This window comes from Hyperolius riggenbachi, chromosome 9 (assembly GCF_040937935.1).
Source record: "Hyperolius riggenbachi isolate aHypRig1 chromosome 9, aHypRig1.pri, whole genome shotgun sequence".
NCBI classification, from domain to species: domain Eukaryota; kingdom Metazoa; phylum Chordata; class Amphibia; order Anura; family Hyperoliidae; genus Hyperolius; species Hyperolius riggenbachi.
Genome location: NC_090654.1, coordinates 21,295,827 through 21,322,139, shown reverse-complemented (window position 1 = coordinate 21,322,139; position 26,313 = coordinate 21,295,827). Strand labels below are relative to the sequence as shown.

Sequence of the window (26,313 nt, the reverse complement as noted above, 5' to 3'; positions counted from 1 at the left end):
GCGACCTTTCCCACTATGTTATGTGTGCACCTAGCCTCATGAAGGATTATGTAAAAATGTATGCAAATGCAACTTGAAAATGGGCCAATCAAATCCCACGCAGGTTTAAATTCATTGGTCCATTTTCAAGCTGCATATATGTGCATACAAATGTACATAATCCTGCATTATTTGCATCTTATTGACCATCCCTAATCAATAATATCAATTAATTGATGCAATTGCATTTTACTTCTTGCCAGAAATCTTGCTTAAATACAGAGCAGACAAACATGATCCAAGTTGGGTCCACCTACTTGCACTGTACGCAAAAACCGCTTAGGTGACTGCTACCTATTGACTGAATGTAATAAATACCATTATAAAATATGTATATGTGGTAATGGTAACTGTAATCTAAGTAAAAGACAGAAAAAGCTGATGCAAAACAGATTGTGAATGCTCAAAGCGGCGCAGAAATTCTTACCATAGACGAGATATTCGGCAGGTTGGATAGGAGAGAGCGTCTATGATGACGTGGAAATCTTTGCCCATCAGGTTATTCCTTGAGAGATCGAGTTCCTCAAGGGTGGAGTTTTTATGGATTGCTTGAGCCAGCATGACACAGGATTGGTCGGTGAAGGAATTTTCCCTCAAACTAGTATGAAAAAAAGAGGCACAACAGATGTGATGAGGGGGTTAAGTCACACAATTTTAATCTTTAGGCTTCTTTCCTACCAGGACGTTGCATAACGTGCCCCTAACGCAACGCCTAGTGGTGCTGGAGGAGGACGCTACCAAGAGCCGCGTTATGCAGCTCTTGGTGCGCCTTTTTTGTGCTGCGCGATGCAGAGACCACGTGATCCGTGGATTTTCCGGATTCATTTTTATGATAATGGAATGGTGTAGGATACATTATCAATTTACTTATATATACTCCCAAACAATTCTCTCAGAGTTTTTAGTTTTTTTTTCATAATTGGGGAAGATTTTACGTGCGGTACATTTGTCAGATTTTTTAAATGTTACAATCAATCAAAAAAATTTATTGTAGAGATGGGACGACGAATCCGGCGAATCCACGAATCCCTCGAATATTGGGAAATATTCGAGATTCGTGGATTCGAATCCCGACGCCATTTTCCACTTTACGAATCCGCCGAATCCCGACGCTGCATCGCCGCGCATCCGCCGCTCGCACTCGTCCTCCTCCGACCCGCGCCTCCTCCGACCACCCCGCGCCTCCTCCGCCCGGCCGCCCGCATACTTTGTATCAACTCACCCGTCCAGTGGAGCGCAGACAGAGCGGCAGACCTCTCGCTGACTTCCTGGTTCCCTCTAGTGACGGCTTTTACAATGACGTCATCAGTAAAAGCCGGTCCGGCCACTAGAGGGAACCGAGAAGTAAGGACGAGGTCTGCCGCTCTGCGCTCCACTGGACAGGTGAGTTGATACTTAAGCAGGGGTGAGCGAGGAGGCACGGGGGACGGAGGAGGCCATGGGGGTGAGCGGAGGAGGCACGGGGGGGGGGGGAGCGACACCTACCTACCTACCACTTTACCTACCTACCTGCCACTATACCTACCTAAAGGCCCCCTATACGTACCTACCTACCTACCGGGCACTATACCTACTTACCTACAGACCCCTATACCTACCTAAAGGCCCCCTATACTACCTACCTACCACTATACCTACCTACCTACAGGCCCCTATACCTACCTAAAGGCCCCCTATATGTACCTACCTACCTAAAGGCCCCTATACCTACCTAAAGGCCTCTATACCTACCTACCTAAACGCCCCCTATACGTGCCTACCTACCTAAAGGCCCCTATACCTACCTACCTAAAGGCCCCTATACCTACCTACCTACATACCTACCTATACTTAAGGCCTTATACCCTGCTACCTATACTGAAGGTCCCTTTAACTACCTACCTACCTACAGGACACTATACCTACCTACCTACCGGCCACTATACCTACCTACCTACCTACAGGCCACTATACATACCTAAAGGCCCCCTATACGTACCTACCTACCTACCTAAAGGCCCCTATACCTACCTACCTACCTAAAGGCCCCTATACTTACCTACCTACCTACCTACCTAAAGGCCCCTATACCTACCTACAGGCCTCTATACCTACCTACCTACTTAAAGGCCCCCTATACGTGCCTACCTACCTAAAGGCCCCTATACCTACCTACCTAAAGGCCCCTATACCTACCTACCTACATACCTACCTATACTTAAGGCCCTATACCCTGCTACATATACTGAAGGTCCCTTTAACTACCTACCTACCTACAGGACACTATACCTACCTACCTACCGGCCACTATACTTACCTACCTACCTACAGGCCACTATACCTACCTAAAGGCCCCCTATACGTACCTACCTACCTACCTACCTAAAGGCCCCTATACCTACCTACCTAAAGGCCCCTATACCTACCTACCTACATACCTACCTATACTTAAGGCCTTATACCCTGCTACCTATACTGAAGGTCCCTTTACCTACCTAAAGGCCCCTATACCTACCTACATACCTACCTATACTTAAGGCCTCTATATACCCTGTTACCTATACTGAAGGCCCTATACCCTGCTACCTATACTGAAGGTCCCTTTACCTACCTAAAGGCCCCTATACCTACCTACATACCTACCTATACTTAAGGCCTCTATATACCCTCCAACCTATACTGAAGGCCCATATACCCTGCTACCTATACTGAAGGCCCATATACCCTGCTACCTATACTGAAGGCCCATATACCCTGCTACCTATACTGAAGGCACATATACCTTGCTACCTATACTGAAGGCCTATATACCCTGCTACCTATACTGAAGGCACATATACCCTGCTATCTATACTGAAGGCCCCTATACCCTGCTACCTATACTGAAGGCCCATATACCCTGCTACCTATACTGAAGGCCCATATACCCTGCTACCTATACTGAAGGCACATATACCCTGCTACCTATACTGAAGGCACATATACCCTGCTACCTATACTGAAGGCCTATATACCCTGCTACCTATACTGAAGGCCCATATACCTTTCTACCTATACTGAAGGCCCATATACCTTGCTACCTATACTGAAAGCTACCAATATTGAAGGCACCCATACCTAGCTAGCTATACTGAAGGCACCTTTACCTCGCTACCTATACTGCGGGCAACTATACCACGGATCGCACCGAACCGAAGACGACCGGAAGCCTCTGGAGCGGCGGCGAGGGCACCTCCTGCCTGCCACGGGCTGGAGGAAGCCCCAGGTAAGTGGATAGGGATTTTTATTTTTTTCAAGAGTTCCCTGAACCTTCCCTTTAAAGCAATCTCAATTGATTTTTTTTAGTAATTGAAATATCGATCACATCTCAATCGGGAAAGAAAGGTGGTGGGAGCGCCGTGGGCGGAGAAATGTTTGATCAGTACCGTCACAATTTGGTAGTGCATTAAAGAGGCCCTGTAGTGACATATAGTACAATGCAGTACATGACTCAAGATACACACTTTTACACTGATTTTCCTGGTTTCAGCAGCAGAAACACTCCCTATATCTATATTTTGGTGTATATTGGTATGTAGTCCCGTCCTCCCAGTGATGTTTAGCCTAGGCTGATTAGCTATGTGGAATCCCCCACCCAAAGCATTCTGGGACACCACTAATATTTTGTACTGGTTTTTGAACTTTCAGTAGCCAAACATTCCACAGAGATCACCTGACAGGTGTACAACATTGTTTACATGTATAGTTTATAAGAGAAAGTCAAGAAAGAATACAAGCTTACCCAAGTCTCTTAACCCTGCAATTAGGATTCTGTAAAATTCTGCACAGAGCTTCAGCATCATCATCTTTCAGATCATTCTTGAACAGCCTATAGAAACATTAAAATAGTGAGTTACTTCCTGTATTGTTAATAAGGTGTATAAAAAGATACCGATTAGATGACATCAGTTTATATCTTACCATTCCACCTTCTCTCCATGACAGTTCACTGAGAATATCTGGCAGGCAGAGAAGTTCCCACTCAATGGGAAAGAATCGGGGGGCTTCCGGGTGCAATAAACAGCAGGACCAATCTGTCCCCCAGTTATTAGTACAGCGAGGGCATTTATATATCTCATGACACGCTACACTGTAGGTCAGGGCCGGATTTACCATAAGGCACTGTAGTGCATAGTCCTGAGTGTAAATAAGAGGTTACTCACCCTGCTCTCTGCATTCCACTGACAAGTTCTCCCTTCAGTCAGGGGCACCACTAGCTACTTAATACTGAGGTTCCCCTAGCTACCTTATACTTAGGGGCCCCTCTAGCTACTTAATACTGAGGTTCCCCTAGCTACCTTATACTTAGGGGCCCCTCTAGCTACTTAATACTGAGGTTCCCCTAGCTACCTTATACTTAGGGGCCCCTTTAGCTACTTAATACTGAGGGTACCTCTGGCCACCTAATTCTAAGGGGCACCTGCAGCTACCTCTGACGGGTAAGGAAAGAGAGGGAAAAGTGACAGCTGAGCCAGCCAGCACACTTGGGATGCAGTTTGGTGGGGGTTTGTAGGTTCATAGAGGGTGAAGTCTAAGGTGCCAGGACATCTGTGCCTATAGGCTCCAGCGAGGTAAATCCGGGCCTGCTGTATGTCAAAAGAGAGAAGGTTTTGCATGATGTCCAGAAAATATAAAGTACTGCAACCAAAGAAAAAGAATGGCCCCAAAGCACTGCACCACAATGAGTATCTGGCAGTTCCCCCATAGCATTCCCTGACCTTCTAGTGGACCCCTTCCCCTGCTCCCATGGGACTCCCGTTCAGGCATCACAACTCCCAGCATTCCCCCACCTAGAAAAACCACTGCTCCCTACATGCCCCCATAAAGGCTTCACAGCACTCAGCCTCAATTAATGCACCACAGCTCTCAGCATGCCCACATAGAGGCACACATCACACACCCAATTGATGCATCATAGCTACCAGCCTCCCAGCATGCCCGCCATTGAGGCACCACAGCTGACTCTGCCTGGGTGACATCCGGGGCACCCCAGAATAGATCCGGGGCATGTGCCACTGATCTTTGGGGCTAGCCCCCCCCCCCCCCCGTGCTCTATGCTGCATACCTCTGGCTCCGAATACATGTCACTGGATCGGGAGCTGGAATGCTTGTCACGTGATCGAGAGCTGGAGGTATGGAAACATAGAGCTGTCGGAAAGAATGGAAGAGACACAACGCATCCCTGGAGCAGGTAAATGTTACACTGCTTTGCTGCACTACTATGTGGGGAGATATTGCCAGGGGGGGGGGGGGGGGTTGCTGGGGTAAGGTGTGTGTGTGTGTGTGTGTGTGTGTCTGTTTTACCAGCCACATGAGGGGATTTGGATCCAAAGAAGAGGCCTCTTCTAACTTTCCAAAGGGGATCCCAAGCTAATTTCATGAAGGTGGCCCAATGCCCAAGTTGGGTCGGAGAGTTCAGAGAAGTTTTTTTGAATAGATAAGAAGTGAAGTTTGAAATAAATAAAAAATATCTCTTTTTATTTCAGAATGCTCTTCAGCCTTAAAGAGAACCAGAGACGAAGCACCCTCATGTATTTTACCATATGTATCAATGGAAACATGATAATAAACACCCACTCTGCACTTTGTTTCATTCTTCATTGCTCAGTCTGCCTGTTATCAGCTCTGATAAGAATCCCCGACTGAGCATTCAGTCTAGCTTTCACCAGAATAAATTTAGCTGAGTCAGTCTTCTGTGATGTCTTTTGAAGCCCAAGTCTTCTCCCTTGTGGCTCTGATTTCCTGCTATGTATCCTCGTAGCAGGAAAGCAGAGCCAGAAGGGGGAGGGCTTGGGCTTTCCCTCCATTTCCCCTTAGTGTGATGCTGGCATTTATCAGTCACATGACAGGTGCACAGGGTCACATGATGCCCAGCAAACATTAGCTCAAGAGGACCAGTGGAAGACAGATGGCAGAACTCAAGAACTGAAAAGGATCCCAACTGGACTAGGCAGCCATATAGAATCCACACAGCTGTGCTGTGGAATCCGCCTGTGCTATGGGATGGCAATGGGAGGTACCTTGATTGGACAGCGACTCCGTAATCAGAGAGGTGATTGGAAGCGGAAGCGAGGAAGGCCCTGAAGATTTAGTGTCACCTGTTTGAGGATGACAACAATGCAGAGGGAGATGATGGGTCCCAAGAAGAGAATAAAGGTGGCCATACATGTAGCGATGAATGATGGACAGATCTGACCAAGAGACAAAACTTTCTCTAATCGCATCTGAATAGAGAGGGGTCTTTCAGCTGCCCATACACTGCAGGCCGATTCCCGATTGATTTCATGGTGAAATTGATCCGGAATCGGCCTTGTGATGCCATATCCACTTCCTCGTAAGCCCAACACTGTCCCCCCTAATGTGTATTGTGCGCGCCCAGTGCCCAATATATTACCAGTCCGCTGCTTGTCCGCCGCTGACTCCAAGTGCACTCCTTGCTCCATACATGCGCCCCATGTAGCTGCTGGCATACATGTGGGCATGTGTGTGACCCCACACACGTGCCCCCCCCCCCCCATTACTATAGAAACCACATGGGCACATGTATGGAGCAAGGAGTGCGCTTGGAGCCAGCGGCGGACAAGCAGCAGACAGGTAATATACAGTGCACTGGGCACCGGACGGGCACATTGCACATTAAGGGGGAGTCAACGGAGGAGAAGTGGGGGCCACCGACAGGCAATGCATAGTGCACTGGGCTCCGTGGGGCACACGTAGGGGGACAGTGTCAGGGGTTTTGTCGCATTCATTGCTTGTCCGGATATCACTCGCCATAAACGCTGCGCACCCAATTGAGTAAGTCGGCCATACATCTTGCAGCATGTCCGACCGACTAATTTGGACAATTAGTCGCATTATCAATCGGACATGCACTTGGCAGCACCGATTTACATCGGATTCCAATTATAATAATCAAATCAGATCATGGATTGGCCGCCAAGTCGCCTGATGTATGGCCACCTTAAAGGGTCACTTAAGCCAAAAAAAAAAAAAAAAAGTGTTTTACTCACCTAGGGCTTCTACCAGCCCCCTGCAGCCGTCCCGTGCCCATGCAGTCTCGCTCGGATCCTCCTGTCCCCGCCGGCAGCTACTTCCATTTTTGGCGACAGGCCTGGGAACGTGAGTGATTCTTTACATTCCTAGCCGCAATAGCAGTATAGAGAGCGCTATGGTGGCCAGGAACGCGAAGAATCACTCGCGTTCCCAGGCCTGCCGAAAACCAGAAGTAGCTGCTGGCAGGGACAGGAGGATCTGAGCAAGACTGTGTGGGCACACGACAGCTGCAGGGGGCTGGTAGAAGCCCCAGGTGATTAAAACTCTTTTTTTTTTAGTTAAACTTTTACTTAAGTGTCCCTTTAAGGGGACTGAAGAGGACCAGAGGGACACTTCCTACATAGGATAGGATAATATAATGTTCTCCCCACATAGACCAGTTGACATCTGTCGTAGATTATAGCCTTCAATTTACATTTTTGCCTAAAGGATAAATTCATCCCTTATATTTACCTGAGATCTTCGATGATGTGTAGATGATGAGCAAGCTTCATAAAGCCCTCACTCTGGATAAAACATGTGTCTAAGTCAAGACATTTTGTGTCTTCAGAGCACTGGAGGATGAAGGCCAGGACATTGCAGTCCACCGGAGTAAGGTAATGTTCTGAAAAGTCAATCTTCTTAAGCTTCAAGCACTCTTTCACAAGAGCTTTATTGCGGGTTTCAAATAGCAAATTAAATAGGTTCATTAACTTCCTTTTGTCATCGTTTTCCTTTTCTGTCTTTTTGATTATTTTCTTGGCTGACAACATGAGCCATTCAATTATCTGTTTGGAAGCTCTATTGGAGAACTCTCCTACATAAGGCTTCAAGGTAGACCTAGTAGAAAGATCTGATAGACCACAAAGAAAACGCAAAAAAAAATCACAGCGCCCATCCTCAAATTCTACTGCTTTAGAAAGAGATGTTTTCATTCTATCTTCCGAATAATCAAGGAAATGGACCATGGCAGAAAAAAACTCCTGAATTGTGAGATGCAAAAAGGAATATGTTACAGCTGGAAATTCTGAGGTAGAGAAAGAAGAAGGGCGTTGGGCATATTCAACAAAGAAACTTGACAGCAGCCCTGAGTTAGTGTCCACAGAAAATAATTTACAGTGGTCTTCACGAAATGTCAGTACATGATTCATGATTCCGTATTCTGCCATCCAGCCAATGGTTTGAAAAGTGTTTTTTGCATCATCTTTTTGTAAAGTGTGATTCTGGAGGATGTTGGCTACATAGGCCACAAACAGTTGCGTTATCGTTTTAGTCTGACTGTTCATGGCCATTTCAGAAATGAAGCACTTTGATAACATAGTACAAACACTCCAGCAGTAGGTCGGGATATAACAGAAAGTGTACAGCACGTCATTCTCCCGCACATATTGGAAAACCTTATCTGACAAGCTCTTGTCTCTGAAAACTTGTTCGAAATACTTCTCTCTTTCCTTGAGGGAGAATCCCATGATCTCAGACATTCGCTGGAAGTTTATAGACTCTAAAGTAGCCAATTTGGCTGGACGACTGGTCATCAAAACAGAGCAGCCTTTGAGAAGAGACTGATTGGCTAAACTGGCTACAATCATATCACACTTTAGTCTTTGTTGTGTGGAAATGCATTGATGGTTTACCCGAAAATCTAGGCTCTTACTACTTTCATTTAAACCATCAAATATAAAAAGCAGTTTTTCTGGATATTGAAGGATATTTCCGATGTGACTCTGGAGATATGGATATTTTCCAACTATCATCTCTTCCAAGCTGATGTCCTGGCTTATGTAGAGCTCCCGGAATTTGAAGAAGAAGACAAAGGCAAACCTCTTATAGTGTCTACCTGTCACCCAATCATAGACAATCTTCTGCATCAGAGTGGTTTTCCCGACTCCAGGTACCCCGCTCACCATGACTGTACATGGCACACATCCTGACCGATAGCACCAGCGGAAAAGTCTGTTGGTTGTAATTCGCTCTAGCCTATTTTGTGCTTTCTGCAGGTAATATTCATGCTTCCCTCCTGTCTCGATGACCTCATGTGTCGACCGGTTCCTGAAGTACTTCGTTGAAACCAAAGTGAGGTCCAAATACCGCTCAGAAATAAGTAATTTCTGAGTCTCCTGGGTATATCCAACAGCCTTAAGTTCTTGTAAAATTTGGGTCTCCTCCAATAAATAATTCTTATGAATTGCTTGTGAATCTGGGTAGGATAAAAGGGATGTCATCAATCTTAATAAATTACCAATATAGTATGTACAGCACCGTTATATGTAGACGGAGGTGCACAGGACCAATGTAATGGCTTGTTGGAGTGCCGCACACTAATTCAAGAATGGTAACTGAATCAAAAACTGGCACCACGGCAGCACACATCCACATAAAAAAAGAGAGAGGTATCAACAGAGGTTGACAGCCGTTTCGCAGCTACTTATGTGATCCAATCCAGAGCATCTCCTGGTCTCTGATGTAAGCATCAGATTCCTAGTTCTGATTTGTTCCGGTTTGAGTTTGAGCACACAATAAGAGTCCTCACTCTTATGGCACCAATCCATCATGGGGGCGGAACCCTTTATTTTCTACCACCACCAACAGCACATTATTTCAAGGCAAGACTCCTTAACACTGCACAGTGGCCTCTTGAGAGCGTCCCAGTGGCTGCAGCTCTTGAGCGCTTTGAGTCCGACAGGAGAAAAGCGCAATACAAATGTTTGGATTATTTAATTTGCAATTGATGCATTACCTTTGTCCCTGAGAATACTGTCATCTTAGCGAGGTGGAAGTAGTGGTGGTCGCGAGGACCAGCATCTGGAGGTAGAGTTGGCGTGTCTTCTCAATTGAATTACAGTAAGTGCAATGTATACTTCCTTTACACATATAAGGGGGCTCACTAGCGGGGCTAATTGTATTGATGAAACATCACGGAAGTGGGTGCAAAACGGCTGTCAATATCTGTACCTCCTATTGACACCTCCCTCTCCCTTGCGGATTTTGTGGTTTTTTTGCATATGCCTTTTTAACGATGTTCTGATAAGGCTTGCACTGTATGTTTTCATATCCCTTAGCCACACTTACCTTAAGCAGTAATTGTCTCACTTCCAAATTGTGGTTTATTCCTCTCCAGTGGCCAAGGTGTCCTTATTAGTGGGGTAGTAGTGGAATGCAGTCAGACATGGTCAGGCTGCAAGGTCAGAGCATGGTTGGGTAAACTCCGGTGGTCAAGCAGGGTCAGAGTAAGCTGGGGAGGCTCAGGAGGTCAGGCAGGGTGAGAGCAGAGGGTGTCTGGGGAGGCTCAGGAGGTCAGGCAAGGTCAGAGTATGGCTGAGGAGGGTCAGGTGGTCAGACAGGGTCAGAGTATGGCTGGGGAGGGTCAGGTGATCAGACAGGGTCAGAGTATGGCTGGGGAGGGTCAGGTGATCCGACAGGGTCAGAGTATGGCTGGGGAGGAAAATGTGGTCAGGCAGGATCATAGAACTACTGGGGAGGGACAGGTGATCAGGCTGGGTCCGAGTATAACTGGGGAGGGTCAGGTGGTCAGACAGGTTTAGAGCATGGCTAGGGAGGCTCAAATGGTCAGGCAAGATCAGAGAATGGCTGTGGAGGGTCAGGTTATCAGGCAGGGTCAGCATATGGCTGGGGAGGCAAATGTGGCCAGGCAGGATCATAGAACTACTGGCGAGGGACAGGTGATCAGGCTGGGTCCGAGTATGGCTGGGGAGGTTCAGGTGGTCAGAGAATGGCTGGAGAGAGGTGGTCTCTCCAGCAGGTGGTCAGGCAGTATCAGAGAATGGTTGGGGGCGGTCAGGTGATCAGGCAGGGTCAGAGTATGGCTGGGGAGGGTCAGGTGATCTGGCAGGGTCAGAACATGGCTGGGGAGTCACTGGTGGTCAGGCAGGGACAGTACATGGCTGGGGAGGCTCAGGAAGGCAACTACTGAGGTCAGGCAGAGTCAGGGTACAATGATGAGTCTGAAATGTCAGTAAGAGGAAGCCACAGGACAGAGATCAGGCAGGATCAGAGTTTGGTTGAGGAGCTTAGATGGTCAGCCATTGGGAGGAAACAGCAGTGAGAAGGCCAGGCAATGAGAGAATGCTATAGCGAAGAGTTAAGCCAGTAAAAGGAGATCTACAAGTAACAAGAGGCTGCAGTAAGGAGTCCAGACAGCTGAAAGAAGCCGAAGAGCTCAGCCTGTGGGAGGAGTCTGCAGTGAAGAAGCTAGCCCGTGGAAAGAAATTGCAGTGAGGATGTTAGTCAGTGGGAGGAAACTGCAGTGAGTAAGTCAGTCAGTGTGTATCCTGGTGTTTACTGCACTTGTCCCTGTGCCTGAAAGAGTTAAACATCAAGGGATTGATTCACTAAGACAAATAACACGCCTTATCAAAGTTAATTCAGAGAAAGCAAAGTGGAATTCCGGCACTCTTAAAGGTGGCAGCAGGAGATGTGGACTGGACCTTAATTCGCTGTATTGGATGTAAGTGTATATCCTTTAGAAAGGCGTGCACAGGCTTAGTAGCAAACAGCAATCTTGTATGGAGGAGGGAGGCAAGGTGAGGCCAGCACTGCGATTCAAAAATGTTTATTAGGATGAAAAATAGTAAAAAAACACTTACAGTCAGCATTTGGTCGGATGCAATGCGGATGTGGTGGGCGCCAGGTCTAGGTCCCCCTGCGGACGTCCGTTTCGCGCGTCTAGCACGTGTTCACCGCAATGGGGAAAGTTGCAACTTTTTTTTACTATTTTTCATCCTAATAAAACATTTTTGAATCGCAGTGCTGGCCTCACCTTGCCTCCCTCCTTATCAAAGTTAACACGCCTTATCAGAATAGCATAGCGAACTTATGCCTGCTAATTGGCAATGACGAGAGCTCCACCTGCCCTGAGCCCCTGCGGGTTCGTGGCGCTTGCTATGCTACTCTGATAAGGCGTGTTAACTTTCATAAGGCGTGTTATTTGTCTTAGTGAATCAAGCCCCAGGTATGAAAGTGCCAGTTTGTGGCAGGACTGGGTTGAATTATAGCCTAACCCTCACTGATAAGGAATTACAGCCATAAAACACTTTCCTGTCAGTAAATGGCTTCTAAAAGCAGGAAAGAGGAAAAAAAGGGTCAAAAGTTCATAGATTGGAGCTCTGGTATACTTCAATGAAGGTGTCATTAAGCAGAGACAATGAAACAATAAAAACATAAAAACTAGATTTAAATATAAAATAAAACTGTGGGATATCTAAAAAATTATTTTTTAGGAGAAGGAGGAAGGATACAATTGTTTATCTCATCAGTTAATTTTCACCTCAGATGTCCTTTAAGGTGAGTCACTGGAGAGAAGTGAAGGTTGGACATTATGGGTGTAGTTATAGTTAAGCATTGCCGTAAGTGAATAAGGTTGGGAAATGGGGGTGTGGTTAAAGTTAAGTACTGGTGGAGGTTGATAAGTTTGGGAACTAGGTGTGTGGTTAGAGTTAGACAACTGGTGGAGGTGGATAAGGTTTGGAACTGGGGGTGTAGTTCGGGGTAAGCATTGGGGGCTGATAAGGCTGAGCATTGGGAAATTGTAGTTATAGTTTTAAATTTGGGCAGCTGGTTAAGGTTTACATTGTGGGTGTGCTCAGTGTGGCACTGGGGAGGTAGTTAGAGAGAACCTGAGGCAGTTCCTTGGGGGGCAGATGGGACACAGAGGCATGTTCTCTGCCTCATGACATGCCTCTGTGTCCCCCCAATGCCACTCTGCCCCCCACCGCCGTGCTATAGCCCCCCGAGATTAGCGACAATATTTGTCGCTATTTTGGAGGTAAACATAGGGGAGGGGGATTCCCTGTTTAAAACGCCTGCCAGGGGCATTCCTGCCGGGTTTCCTGCAGGGTCTCTTTCCCTGGCCACGCCCCCTGACGCTCCTTCGCCTCCCTGCACGCTGTGAATCAGAGACAGTCTCTCATTCCAGCGTCATGACCCAGAGGTCATGAAAGTGAAAGTGGGCCAGTGCGGCCAACAGGAGCAGCGGGGAGCGGCAGTTTTTGCGGCTACCTGATCCGCTTAGCCCCCTGGATCACGTAGCCTACGTTTATTTTAATTTTATGAGCCAACCTTGGGCTCTCTTTAAGATTAGCCATAGTTTGCTAGAGAGGTTTAAAGTACACATCCGTGGAAAATGAAAATATAAGTTGTACTTACCCGGGCTTCCTCCAGCCCCTGACAGCTGATATTTTCCTCGCCGCAGCTCCAGTGTCCCAGCGCCCCCTCCATTGCAGATGCCAGCCGTGACAGGTTGGCATCTTCTGTGCCTGCACGAGCGTGCATCCGCGCTGCTTGCAGTAGCACTCCAGTGGCCTGGAGTGTTCTGCGAAGGTGCAGTAGTTCTGCTCCTGCCCAGAACGCTCCAGGCCACGTGAGCACAACTGCGAGCAGCGCAGCCACAGGTTCGCACAGGCACACAAGATGCCGACATGGTGAGGTCGGCATCTGCAAAAAGGGGCCCCCGGGACAACAGATCTGTGGCGAGGGAAATATCAGCTGCTAGTTCTGGAGGAAGCCCCTGGTAAGTAGAACTTTTTTTTTCCCTCGGACATTCTCTTTAAAGTGTACCAGAGATCTAAACATAGCAAAAATAGATACTTAACCGGGGCTTCCTCCAGCCCCATAAACTCGTCTGAGTCCCTAGGCGGACCTCCTGTGCATGCGCAGTAGACCCGGAGTGACACGACTGAGCCAGTTACCGTGGCTAATCGCAGCTGAAGCTGGCACTCTCACATGGGTTTATGGGGCTGGAGGAAGCCCCAGGTAAGTATGGATTCTTGCTATTTTTAGATCTCTGGTTTACTTTAAGGAAACTTCCATGGATTTTGTTGACATTCATTGCCCACAGTGCTTGGTTTTGGGAGATTCTGGCACTAAAACAAAATGTACTCTCCAACACACATCTAATGCCTACACAGGTTCAGTTCATGCTGGCATTAATGGTCGTTACTTGATCATTAGGGCCACAGTTTTGGGAATGAACACTGTACACTGTACAGGCATACTGCCTGTCTATAGCCAATAACTGTTCTATGCCGGATACTCATGCCCAGACCTCTGAAAATGATTGTGTCAGCCGGGGGTTATCTATCCAGTGTGTACTAACCTCATCCTTTCAACCCAGCAAACCAACCACCCCAGATCAGAAGAAAACCAAAAATGACAGTCAGGGCAGGAAAGAACACGATAGGGGCATCTATTAGTTTCACGAAAAGTGGAAAGGTTCTGGAAATTTATGCCATTAAAAAAAGAAGAAAAATAAAGCTTCCATGAAAGCAGGAAGTAGACACACTGCAGCTTTATCGCAGGATTTATATCAGCTGTAACAAAGAAATGTTTTTCTTTAAAGGTTATTATGCTGTTGCTTATCTTTTAGAGCAGAGAGGAAATTCTGAGTTCAGGTCTGTTTTAAAGATGAAATACTACACAAACATTTGACATAATGAGCAATACCTAAAAATCACAAGACAGGTAATTTTGGTGCCCTTACTGCACCAGATTTGCGCACTGATATATGCCACAATGTTAATTGCAGCAATAGCATTGTGTCATTTGGGTGAATTTGGGTGCTGGCAGTAGCCGGACCCCAAAACACATGGAGGAAGGAACAAATTAGATCATCAGTGGGGTAATAATACATTTTTTATATTGCCCCGAGATTACCTAGAGCGGACAGAGACGTCTTTCAGCTTCTCCTGCGCCCGAATAAGCATGCGCCCTTTCTGTATGTACCCTAAAATCAATTAAGTGTTATTTACCATTCAGAGCAGGCGGCAGAGTGTCCCCGTACTGATCCAACAAAATCAAAGGCATCAGATTGTCACCTGCAAAATAAAATCCCATTAATATCAAAGCCATAAAAAAGGAACTCTACAGAATATAACTTAGTGAATTAAATTGGTTTTGTTTTACAATACTGTATACTCTCCTCATAATAAACTCTGGTATTGTAAACATTCAGGTATAGTGAGCTACCTCTCCAGGTCCCGGCCAATCTCCATTATAAGTCTAGGGGAGCAACGTCTGGTATAGTAAACTCTGATATAATAAAACATCTGTTATAGTAAATATGTTTTTTGGCTGACTGTGGACATAGTAAACAGTGGGTGGTGCATGCGTCACATGTCAGTGTGAAGGTGAGCTGACGCCTGATAAGATATGTATGGCCAGCAGCGATTTGAAGTTGCAATGTGGAGCAATGATTCAGTCCAATCCCTGCTAAGTCCTACTCACGGAGGGCGGGACTTAGCATGGGTTACCCACTCAGATCCACTTTCATTACAGATGTGAGTGGCTTATCATGATTGGCAGCATCTTGAAGACAGACTGCATGATTGGCCCAAGATTGAGCAGAAATTTTTGTTTACCCCTGTTACAGGACACCTGCTAAGTCCCGCCCACAGAGGTAACAGAGCCACTTACTGGAAGTGAGCTGCCTCGCCCTCTATTCAGTGACCGCTGCAATTTTTAAGAATCCTTAAAGGGAAGGTTCAGGGACTGTATAAAAAAATAAAAATCCAAATCCACTTACCTGGGGCTTCCTCCAGCCCGTGGCAAGCAGGAGGTGCCCTCGGTCCCGCTCCGCAGGCTCCCGGTGGTCTCCGGTGGCGAGCCCGACCTGGCCAGGCCGGCTGCCAGGTCTGGCTTCTTCTGCGCTCCAAAGTGCGTGTCACTCGTGCGCCTTGACATCATCGGACGTCCTCCTGGCTGTACTGCGCGGGCTCAGAACTACTGAGCCTGCGCAGTACAGCCCAGAGGACGTCCGATGACGTCAGCGCGCACGAGTGACACGCACTTTGGGCTGGAGGAAGCCCCAGGTAAGTGGATTTGGATTTTTATTTTTTTATACAGTCCCTGAACCTTCCCTTTAAAGAAAATCTGAAGCCAGATTAAAAATGGCTTTTTACCTTATATACTGTACATGTGAGACATATTTGCCCCTGCTAAAACGCCGCCATCCCGCGGCATAACGAGGGGTCTTTACCCCCCAAATCTTCTCCGTGGTGCCCGGTGAACGCTTCCGTGTGAGGCAGAGCTATGAGCTGCAGCCCTGCCTCACACGGATCTCCGCCTCTCCCCCGCCCCTCTCAGTCTTCCTTCGCTGAGAGGGGCGGGAGAGAGGCGGAGATCCGCCGCTGACAGACGGGTGTGAGGCAGGGCTGGAGCTCATAGCTCTGCCTCACACGGAAGCGCACAGGGGCAGCAACATCCACGACCAAGAAAGTCATGGATTTTCCAGGGGGGATTTGGGTGGTAAAGACCCCTCGTTATGCAGCGCGATAGCGGCATTTTAGCAGGGGCAAACATGCCTCACATGTACAGTATATAAGGTAAAAAGCCATTTTTAATCTGGCTTCAGATTCTCTTTTAAAGACCAGAGCTTTGTCCAGCCTGGGATTAAGTGTTGCCTGGCTAGGCAGCCCTAAGGTATACCAAATGTGCAAGTGCTCATACTGTACCTTAAATGGGAGGACAGAGTTGGCCGCTAGGCAAGACTCTGTATGTACTGTATAGGCACATTATGGATGAATAACATGCTCCTTCGCAGCAGAGAATGTGCCAGGACATGCTGGGCCTTGTAGTTCCTTAGATGCATAACCTCTGGGCCCTGTAGGCTATCTGTGCAGATTAAAGTCTAAAAGCTTTTAGCCTGCACTGATAGCTGTGAGGCTATGATGCAGATTTATTATTTATTTGATGTTGCACTGTTATGTTATGTCACTGTAAAGCACTTTGCAATTTATGTACTCCTGATGAAGCCCCTTTTATTTATGGAGTGAAACATGTTGGGCTGTGGTGGGGTGTTGTGTTAACAATTAGTCAACTCAGTCTGGGTTAAAAAGGGTAGACCTATAGTAAGCATGTGTTTCATTCTAGTTATCTTATGTTTCCCCAACACAGAATCGAAATCTCTCTCTAGGGGGTTGATTCACTATATTAGAGTTAACATGTATTATCACAGTTAACATGCCTTTTCAGAGTTAACACACCTTATCAGAGTAGCATGGCAAGCAATACAAACTTATGCCTGCTAATTGGCAATGATGAGAGCTCCGCTGGTCCTGCCCTGAGCCCCTGCGGGTCCAATCACTTTAAAGGACATTATCCCCGCACATTGACTGGCCAATAGGCTGCCTGTTAAGTTTCCTGTCAAATGACAGGCAGCCTATTGGGCCAATCAAAGTGCGGGGATAATGTTCTTTAAAGTGATTGGACCTGCAGGTGCTCATTGCCAATTAGCAGGCATAAGTTTGTAGTGCTAGCTATGCTACTCTGATAAGGCGTGTTAACACTGATAATGTGTGTTAACTCTAATAAGGCATGTTAACCCTGATAAGGCATGCTATTTGTTGAATCAACCCCATTATATATTTGTAGGCTTTTTAATTTTATTCTAGAACAAATGTAATCTAAATTGTATTTGCATGCCTATACATCGATCTCTTTGCCATAGTGGTCATTTAAAGGGGAACTTCAGCCTTAACAAACATACTGTCATCAAGTTACATTAGTTATGTTAATTAGAATAGATAGGTAATATAATCTCTTACCCACCCTGTTTTAAAAGAACAGGCAAATGTTTGTGATTCATGGGGGCTGCCATCTTTGTCATGAAGGCAGCCATCTTTTTGGTTGAAAGGAGGTGACAAGGAGCAGGAGACACAGTTCCAACTATCCTGTGTCCTGATTACCTTTCCCAGCTGCACATGCTAGGCTTCAAATGTCAAATTCAAAATGAAAAAAAAAATTGCACCAAAACAGCAGAACGAGAACAACAAAATCAGAAATCCCATCATGCTTTGCACAGCATCAGAGGAAAAAAGCCCGGGCAGTTTTCTTCTGTGCAGCTAAAAATGAGGCTTGTGTAAGAGAAACAAAGTTTTGATGCTTTGAAACTGTTAAAGAAACACCAAGCCTTTTCAGTGCTGCTGAGTCGATTTTTAGTTCGGAGGTTCACTTTAACCACTTTGCACCTAGCCCTTATGAACTAGAGCAGTTTTTTACATTTTTTTATAACTTTACCATTACTTATGACACCTTATTGATATATACAGTGTTTTTTGCAGGAGAAACTAGGCTTTCTCTGGGTTATTTTTTTCCTAAGTAATTATTTTATTTTGTATGCATTTTAAAGTGAGTCTGAAGTGAGTTAAAAAACAAAACAAAACAGATACTCACCTAAAGAGAGGCAAGGCTCTTGGTCTGGTCACCTAAGGAGAGGGAAGGCCTCTCATGGTCTGCTCGTTCCAGCGCTGGCTCCTCCACTGCAGGAGGCTTCAGAAGTCCTCAGGAGCCTGAGTGTTCTTTAACCTCTTGAGGACCGCAGTGCTAACCCCCCCTAGTGACCAGGCCATTTTGAGTAAAATAGGCCACTGCAGCTTTAAGGCCAAGCTGCAGGGCCACACAACACAGCACACTAGTGATCCCCCCCCCCTTTTCTCCCCACCAACAGAGCTCTCTGTTGGTGGGGTCTGATCGCTCCCCCATGTTTATTTTTGTTGATACAAATGTTTTTATTGTTGTTTTTTTAATAAAAACTAGCGTTTCTTTAAATATTTTCCCTCCCTCCCTCCCCCCAGCCGACCTTCCCTCATTCCCCACAGCCGGCCAATCATGGCGATCGGCTGTCATAGGCTTCTGCCTATGAGAGACGATCACTCTCCTGTGTCCCAGGGGGACAGCCGTGTCACACGGCTGTCCCCAGTACAGCGCTGCTGCTGATCGCAGTGCTGTACATGGTGAATAGACGGCGAAATAGTCGCCGCTTGGAGACTGAAGGAGGGGCGGACCTCCGTCCCCCAAACAGGAGATGCGCGCACCCTGCGAGCCCCAAGGACTTTGCGCCGATCGGCATTAGGCAGTCCTGAGGCTGCCGCCGTGGCCACGCCCATCAACGTGGCGCGGTCGTCAAGCAGTTAAAATTGGTGGCTCCGTACTGCACATACGCGAGAATGCATGCTTGCGTATGCACAGTACAGAGTGACCCATCTTCGGGAGACTTCAGAAGTCTCCGGCAGTGGCAAAGATCAGTCTCCGACCCACCAGTCGGGTCGGAGACTGCTAACGGAGGAGCCAGTGCTGGAACTTGTGGACTGTGAGAGGAACAGAAAGCTTATATAGGACCCAGAGCCTTCCCTCTCCTTAGGTGAGTATGTGTTTTGTTTTGTTTTTTAACTTGCTTCAAACCCCCTACAACGGACAACTGAAGTGAGAAGCATGAGGAGGCTGCCATGTTAATTTCCTTTTAAGCAATACCAGTTGCCTGGCTGTCCTGCTGATCCTCTGCCTCTAATATCTTTAGCCATAGCCCCTGAACAAGCATGCAGCAGATCAGGTGTTTCTGACACTATTGTCAGATCTGACAAGATTAGCTGCATGCTTCTTACTGGTGTGATTCAGACACTACTGCCGCCAAATCAACTGGTATTGTTTACAAGGAAATGAACATGGCAGCCTCCTTATACTTCTCACTTCAGTTGCCATTTAAAAGGGAAAAAGGACAAATTTAAAAAATACACAGTTTCTTAGCTTTCTTAGCTTTCGCCCATTAGTTTTTTTAAAATAGTGCTACTGTAGATAATAAACCCAAATTAACTCTGGCTATTTATCGCATTTATTATTACACTTAAATTTTGTTGCTGCTACAGTGTACACCAATGGTATTCAATTTTGTAACAAAAGTATATTTTTCTGCATTATGATGTTTTTTTTCTTCCAGTATCACTATGATAATAATAACAAACATGTCCTCAGTGATCCTCAAACTATGGCCCACGGGCCAAATGCGGCCCCCAAGGCTTTTTCTTTGGCCCCGAAACACAAAATGTATAACTTATAGATGTGGCCCACTGCACCTTTAAATATCAGCTGCCTGCATATAGAATAGCAGTGCTGGCACCACCCATCCACATACTGTAGAAGCCAGTGAGGAGTCAATCGCTGGCTTCCAATCCAATTCTGCATCAGGTGACACTGCTGACCAACTGGATGTCAGGTTGTCACCTGGGTATGCTTCACTGTTTGGTGCAGAACAACGTTCTTCGGGCGCCGCATGACTGAATGGCTGCTGCTGGAAGCTCTCCTCTGGGCATGATTGGGGGGAAATGAATACTTAGATTCAATGTAATGTTCCTCAACATTATTTTATGTATGTTCCGGCCCCCCTACAGTCTGAAGTAGGTTGTCCCGGCCTTGACCGAGAAACTTTGGGGCCCCCTGATTTATAGAAAGTGTAATTAGTTGCTTTATGTGCAGGGGTGTGGTTTTAAAAGTTGGCAGGGCTAAAAGTGGCAAAACACTTAAAGTAACCCCTTTTTGTTATAGCTTGTGTTGGTGAATTAATGGTTCCCCCTCTTATTTAGCGTATGTATTAGTACCTAGGTTCTCAACGTGTGGTACGCGTACCCCAGGGGGGACTTCTGATGGTTCCAGGGGGTACTCGGGCTTGATATACTTATCCAAGAATAAGAAATTTAGAGTTTCAGAAAATGATAAATCTTATTTAAACAACACCAAATTAGTGTTTTAACTAATTAAAAGCAATATTAAATGCTTGGAAATAGTTTTGAACCAATTATAATGTACTACAATTAAATATATATTTGTCAAGGGGTACTTGTGATAATGTTTACTATGCTAGGGGGTACTTGGTGACTACAGGGCTTTAAAAGGGGTACATACCGATAAAATGTTGAGAAACACTGTATTAGTACACCGTCGGGGAGTTGGGCACAGGGCGATCCGAATGACAAGACCTTGTACACATGCCCAATCTTGATTGGCCAATCTTGCCCTTTCCATGTAGCATGAGTGGTAAAATTAGCCAATCAAGATTGAATGTGTGTATGCTCCTTATAGTGTACCTGAGACAAGAAGTGTCTCAGGTACCATACTTACCTGGGGCTTCAAGGGAAAGAAACAGTAGTGGTGCACATCTGGCTAAAACATCGATTTATTTCTCCATTTAAAATTCTGTTCATCCAAATAAGACACAAACCAGGAAGACAGAGAAAGGTACAGGCAGTGAATAGTCTACAGCCGTTTCGCGCCTCTAAAGCTGTGGCGCATCATCAGGACCAACCGCCCTCCTCCCCTGTCACCCCTTAAATAGTATCTCACCTGTTTGGCAGGTAACTCCCAGACAATGGTGCTCGCCAGGTCGTCTCGCCGCTTGAAGCGCACGCCAAACACGAGAGCACTCATTTCCTCAACGTGGAGCGCATATCCAGGTAACATTGCTTTACTTCCAGTTAATGCGTAAGAAAGGACGCGTGCCATGACGCAAGGCGTACGAACAATGATAGATTAGATTAGATGTCGCGAATTTGCAGAAATGCAAATCACATGAAATTCTGCTATGTGTTTAAAGAGAGCCCGAGGTGGTCTTATAAAAAAAACAAAAACGTAGGCTCTGATCCGAGGGGCTGAGCGGATCGGGTAGCCGGAAAAAAAAAACGCAGCTGCCATGGGCCACATTGGCTCACTTTCACTTTCGTGACCTCTGGGTCACAACGCTGGAAGGAGAGACTGTCTCTCATTCACAGCATGCAGGGAGGCGGGGTAGCGGCAGGGGGCGTGGCCAGGGAGAGAGAGCTGCACAATGGCAGCTCTGGAAACCCTGCAGGAACGCCCCTGGCGGGCGTTTTAAACAGGGAATCCCTCTCCCCTTTGTTTACCTCCAAAGATAGCGACTGTCTCGGGGGGCTATATTGCGGCTGTGGTGGGGGTGGGGCAGAGAGTGGCCTTGGGGGGACACAGAGGCATGTCCTGAGGCAGAGAACATGCCTCTGTGTCCCATCTGCCCCATCCCACCCCCCCCCCACAACCCACCTTGGGTTCTCTTTAAAGTGAACCTCCAGACTAAAAATCTACTCAGCAGCAAGCAGCACTGAAAAGGCTCAGTGTTTCTTTAACAGTTTCACATAATCAGAACTTTGTTTTTCGTACCCAAGCCTCATTTTAGCTGCACAGAAGAAAACTGCCCGGGCACTTTTCCCCTGATGCTGTGCAAAGCATGATGGGATTTCTGATTTTGTTCTCGTTCTGCTGTTTTGGTGCTTTTTTTTTTATTTGAGATTTGAAGCCTAGCTGGGAGGGGTGATCAGGGTGATCAGTTGTCTGTGTCTCCTGCTCCCTGTCACCTCCTTTCAACCAAAAAGATGGCTGCCCCCATGAAATCAAAAACATTTGCCTGTTCTTTGAAAACAGGGTGGGTAAGAGATTATATTACCTATCTATTTTAATTAACATAACTAATGTAACTTAATGACAGTATGTTTGTTTAGGCTGAAGTTCCCCTTTAAGGTGCCTAAATCAATATTTTATTACAGTTTTGATAACACATACCCGTCTGGCCGATTTCTCCCAGAATGGCCAATAAATTTGGATGAGGATGGTCGACTTGCAGAACAAAGAGGCAGACGAGGAGGCCAATCACAGCTTCTCTTCCCACATCCAAAATTTCTTGCAACAAAAGGCTGACAAATAATTCTGCACCCCAGCTTTTTTTTATGTCCAGTAAGTTCTGAAACACAAATGTTTGTGGTGTAATACAAATTGTGTCAAATTATTTTTAATCATACTGTTTAGTACAGAACTAGAATTGAGTGAAATCCCCCTTAAAAGTCTGGACGTGGCCTCTCCCCTATCACCCAAGGAAAAAAAGATTTAGGCCTTAAACCACCATACACATATCCATACCATAAGAGGTGTGTTTTCCGTAGCCACCACTTCTAGAAATCTTAGGCAGCATGTCCCCCAAAATAACATATTTAAGCAAGCATGCCACCCAAATAATAAAATAAATGTATAAGTCCCCCAACACCATAGTTAGGTGGTATGTCCCAGAAAATAACACAGTTCTATGCAATGTCACCCAGATAACATAATTAGATGACACGTTCCACAAATAATAAAGCGGCAGCATGTCCACCCAATCACATAAATAGCATGACCACAAGAGAACAAAATTAGACAGCAAGTTCCCCAAATACCAAAATTAGGCAGAGTGCCCCCCTCAGAGCAATATACCATAATTAGCCGTGCATGGTCTCTACATGAACAAAAAGAGGGGATATTGGCAGCGCTTCCAAATACTGCACCCAAGTTCACCAGCTGTATAATTGTGCAGAGCCCAACTTGCATTCAAAACATATGCAGCAAAGGAGGATGTTAGCTTCCAAAACAGTTTTACAGCCTGTATTAGGAAGCGCTGCCAATATCTGCTGTTTTACAAAAAAATCCTGTATATACTTGAGTATAAGTCTAGAAATGTAGGTCTGATTCACTTCATAAAAGTATAGGGGTCGACTTATACATGAGTCACAGGTAACACTGAGTAATGTGGGTACTATCAGTGACATTTCCATTTGCACTTTCCCCAGTGCTAAGTGACACTTTTTTGATAAAGAAAATGCCAAGACAACACAGGTCTGAAAGTCCTGGTCTAGCCTCAACAATTAACAAGGAAAGGGGCAGGGGAGAAATACTGGGCTGCAGGAAGGGGAGTGAATAATTGCTGAACTAGGGGGCCTGGAGGAGGCATTGCTGCACTTAATGGGCAGGAGGGGTTAATGGCTGCAATACTGTATGCAGTTCTTGGTAGACTTATATTTGAGTCAATAAAAAATTCCAGCTTTAGAGGGTTGAATATTGGAGTCGACTTATACACGAGGTCGACTTGTATTCAAGTACATATGGGTAAGTCTACTTATGGCTAGCTGCATCCATGTGTATCAGTTTGCATTCAATTTATTTACGTCATCGCTGTGGAAGAGTCTAGTAACTAACAATCTGAGAGCAAACTGTTTTGGAAGCTAATGGACTCCTTTGCTGCATCTGTTTTGAATACAAGTTGTGTATCACCCCACTCAGCTGCACCCTTTCCAAATATGCATATCACGATCGACAACACTACCAACCACCCTACCCGCCAAGCCCACTGCCTAGGTGTTACCCTGGACTTGGCTCTCTCCTTTGCATCCCACATACAAAGTATTACCCAATCCTGCAACTTCCACCTCCGCTCCTACTTGTCCCCTGAGCCTGACACCACCAAACTCCTCATCCATGCCCTTGTCATCTCCCCCCGGGACTATTGCAATTCCCTTTTATCAGGCTTCCCCTCAAACTGTATTGCCCCCCTTCAGCTGGTAATGAATGTGGCAGCCAGACTGATCAACTTTGATCATCGCAGCACCCCTATAGATCCACTCTGTAGAGCACTCCACAGGCTCCTCATCCGCTTCAAGATCATTTTCAAAATTCTATGCTTGTCCTACAAATCGGTGCACAGGACTTGCTCGACCTACATCTCTGATCTTGTCCACAGGCAAATACCAGCCCGTCCCCTCCGATTCCTCCAATGACCGGCGCCTAGTCACAACGCGCATATCTCACTATCATGCATGATTGCAGGACTTCACTAGGGCTGCCACCACTCTCTGGGACTTGCTTCCACCAGCCATCAGACTCGCCCCAACCTTTAACCACATAACGACCGCCCCCAGCCGATGGGCGGCGGCAAAGTCTGGGCCCAAACGACCGCAATACGCCCATCGGCGGGGGCGGCTGCGGGAGTGGCTATGCGGCGATCGCGTCATTCGTGACGCGATCAGCCGCCGGGGACTGGCTCCGCCCCCCGTTCGCCGTAACCCGCCGGCCGTTCGGAAGCGCCGGCGGGTTACTGGCATCCGGATCGCCGCTGCAACAGTGTATAATAGGCTTTGTAATGTATACAAAGCCTATTATACTGGCTGCCTCCTGCCCTGGTGGTCCCAGTGTCCGAGGGACCACCAGGGCAGGCTGCAGCCACCCTAGTCTGCACCCAAGCACACTGATTTCCCCCCCCCCCTGCCCCCTGATCGCCCACAGCACCCCTCAGACCCCCCCCTGCCCACCCCCCAGACCACTGTTTGCACCCAGTCACCCTCCTAATCACCCATCAATCACTCCCTGTCACTATCTGTCAACGCTATTTTTTTTTTAAGTCCCTAATCTGCCCCCTACTCCCTCCTGATCACCCCCCCACCCCTCAGATTCTCCCCAGACCCCCCCCAGACCCCCCCCCCCGTGTACTGTATGCATCTATCCCCCCTGATCACCTGTCAATCACCTGTCAATCACCTGTCAATCACCTGTCAATCACCCGTCAATCACCCCCTGTCACTGCCACCCATCAATCAGCCCCTAACCTGCCCCTTGCGGGCAATCTGATCACCCACCCACACCAATAGATCGCCCGCAGATCCGACATCAGATCACCTCCCAAATCCATTGTTTACATCTATTCTCTCCTCTAAACACCCACTAATTACCCATCAATCACCCCCTATCACCACCTGTCACTGTTACCCATCAGATTAGACCCTAATCTGCCCCTTGCGGGCACCCAATCACCTGCCCACACGCTCAGATTGCCCTCAGACCCCCCCCTTATCAATTCGCCCGTGCAATATTTACATCTGTTCTCCCCTGTAATAACCCACTGATTACCTGTCAATCACCCATCAATCACCCCCTGTCACTGCCACCCATCAATCACCCCCTGTCACTGCCACCCATCAATCAGCCCCTAACCTGCCCCTTGCGGGCAATCTGATCACCCACCCACACCAATAGATCGCCCGCAGATCCGACATCAGATCACCTCCCAAATCCATTGTTTACATCTATTCTCTCCTCTAAACACCCACTAATTACCCATCAATCACCCCCTATCACCACCTGTCACTGTTACCCATCAGATTAGACCCTAATCTGCCCCTTGCGGGCACCCAATCACCCGCCCACACCTCAGAACGCCCTCAGACCCCAGCCCTGATCACCTCGCCAGTGCATTGCTTGCATCTATTTCCCCCCTCTAATCACACCTTGAGACACCCATCAATCACCTCCTGTCACCCCCTAGCACACCTACCCATCAGATCAGGCCCTAATTTGCCCCGTGTGGGCTCCTGATCACTCGGCCAAACCCTCAGATCCCCCTCAGACCCCCTTCCGATCACCTCCCCAGTGCATTGATTGCATCTATTTTCCCCTCTAACCGCCCCCTGAGACACCCATCAATCACCTCCTGTCACCCCCCTAGCACTCCTATCCATCAGATCAGGCCCAATACATCCTGTCATCTAAGAGGCCACCCTGCTTATGACCGATTCCACAAAATTTGCCCCCTCATAGACCACCTGTCATCAAAATTTGCAGATGCTTATACCCCTG

General features: G+C 47.0%; 2 protein-coding genes across 4 annotated transcripts in view; one reads left to right on the top strand and one right to left on the bottom strand.

The window, feature by feature from the left end:
* LOC137532016 (NACHT, LRR and PYD domains-containing protein 3-like) overlaps positions 1-5,608 on the top strand; it is a 97,955-nt gene extending 92,347 nt beyond the window's left edge. For all 3 annotated transcript variants that reach the window (XM_068252107.1, XM_068252106.1, XM_068252108.1), the window contains one exon: positions 5,544-5,608. The gene's annotated coding sequence lies outside the window, so the exon portion shown is untranslated. The remainder of the gene's footprint in view (positions 1-5,543) is intronic.
* Positions 1-26,313, bottom strand: part of LOC137532015 (NACHT, LRR and PYD domains-containing protein 3-like) — a 66,216-nt gene that overhangs the window by 19,674 nt on the left and 20,229 nt on the right. The window contains exons 4-8 of the mRNA XM_068252105.1: positions 22,441-22,618; positions 14,853-14,918; positions 7,564-9,286; positions 3,800-3,886; positions 467-637 (exon numbers count right to left, since the gene is read on the bottom strand). Coding sequence (XP_068108206.1) covers positions 467-637; positions 3,800-3,886; positions 7,564-9,286; positions 14,853-14,918; positions 22,441-22,618 — 2,225 coding nt within the window. The remainder of the gene's footprint in view (positions 1-466; positions 638-3,799; positions 3,887-7,563; positions 9,287-14,852; positions 14,919-22,440; positions 22,619-26,313) is intronic.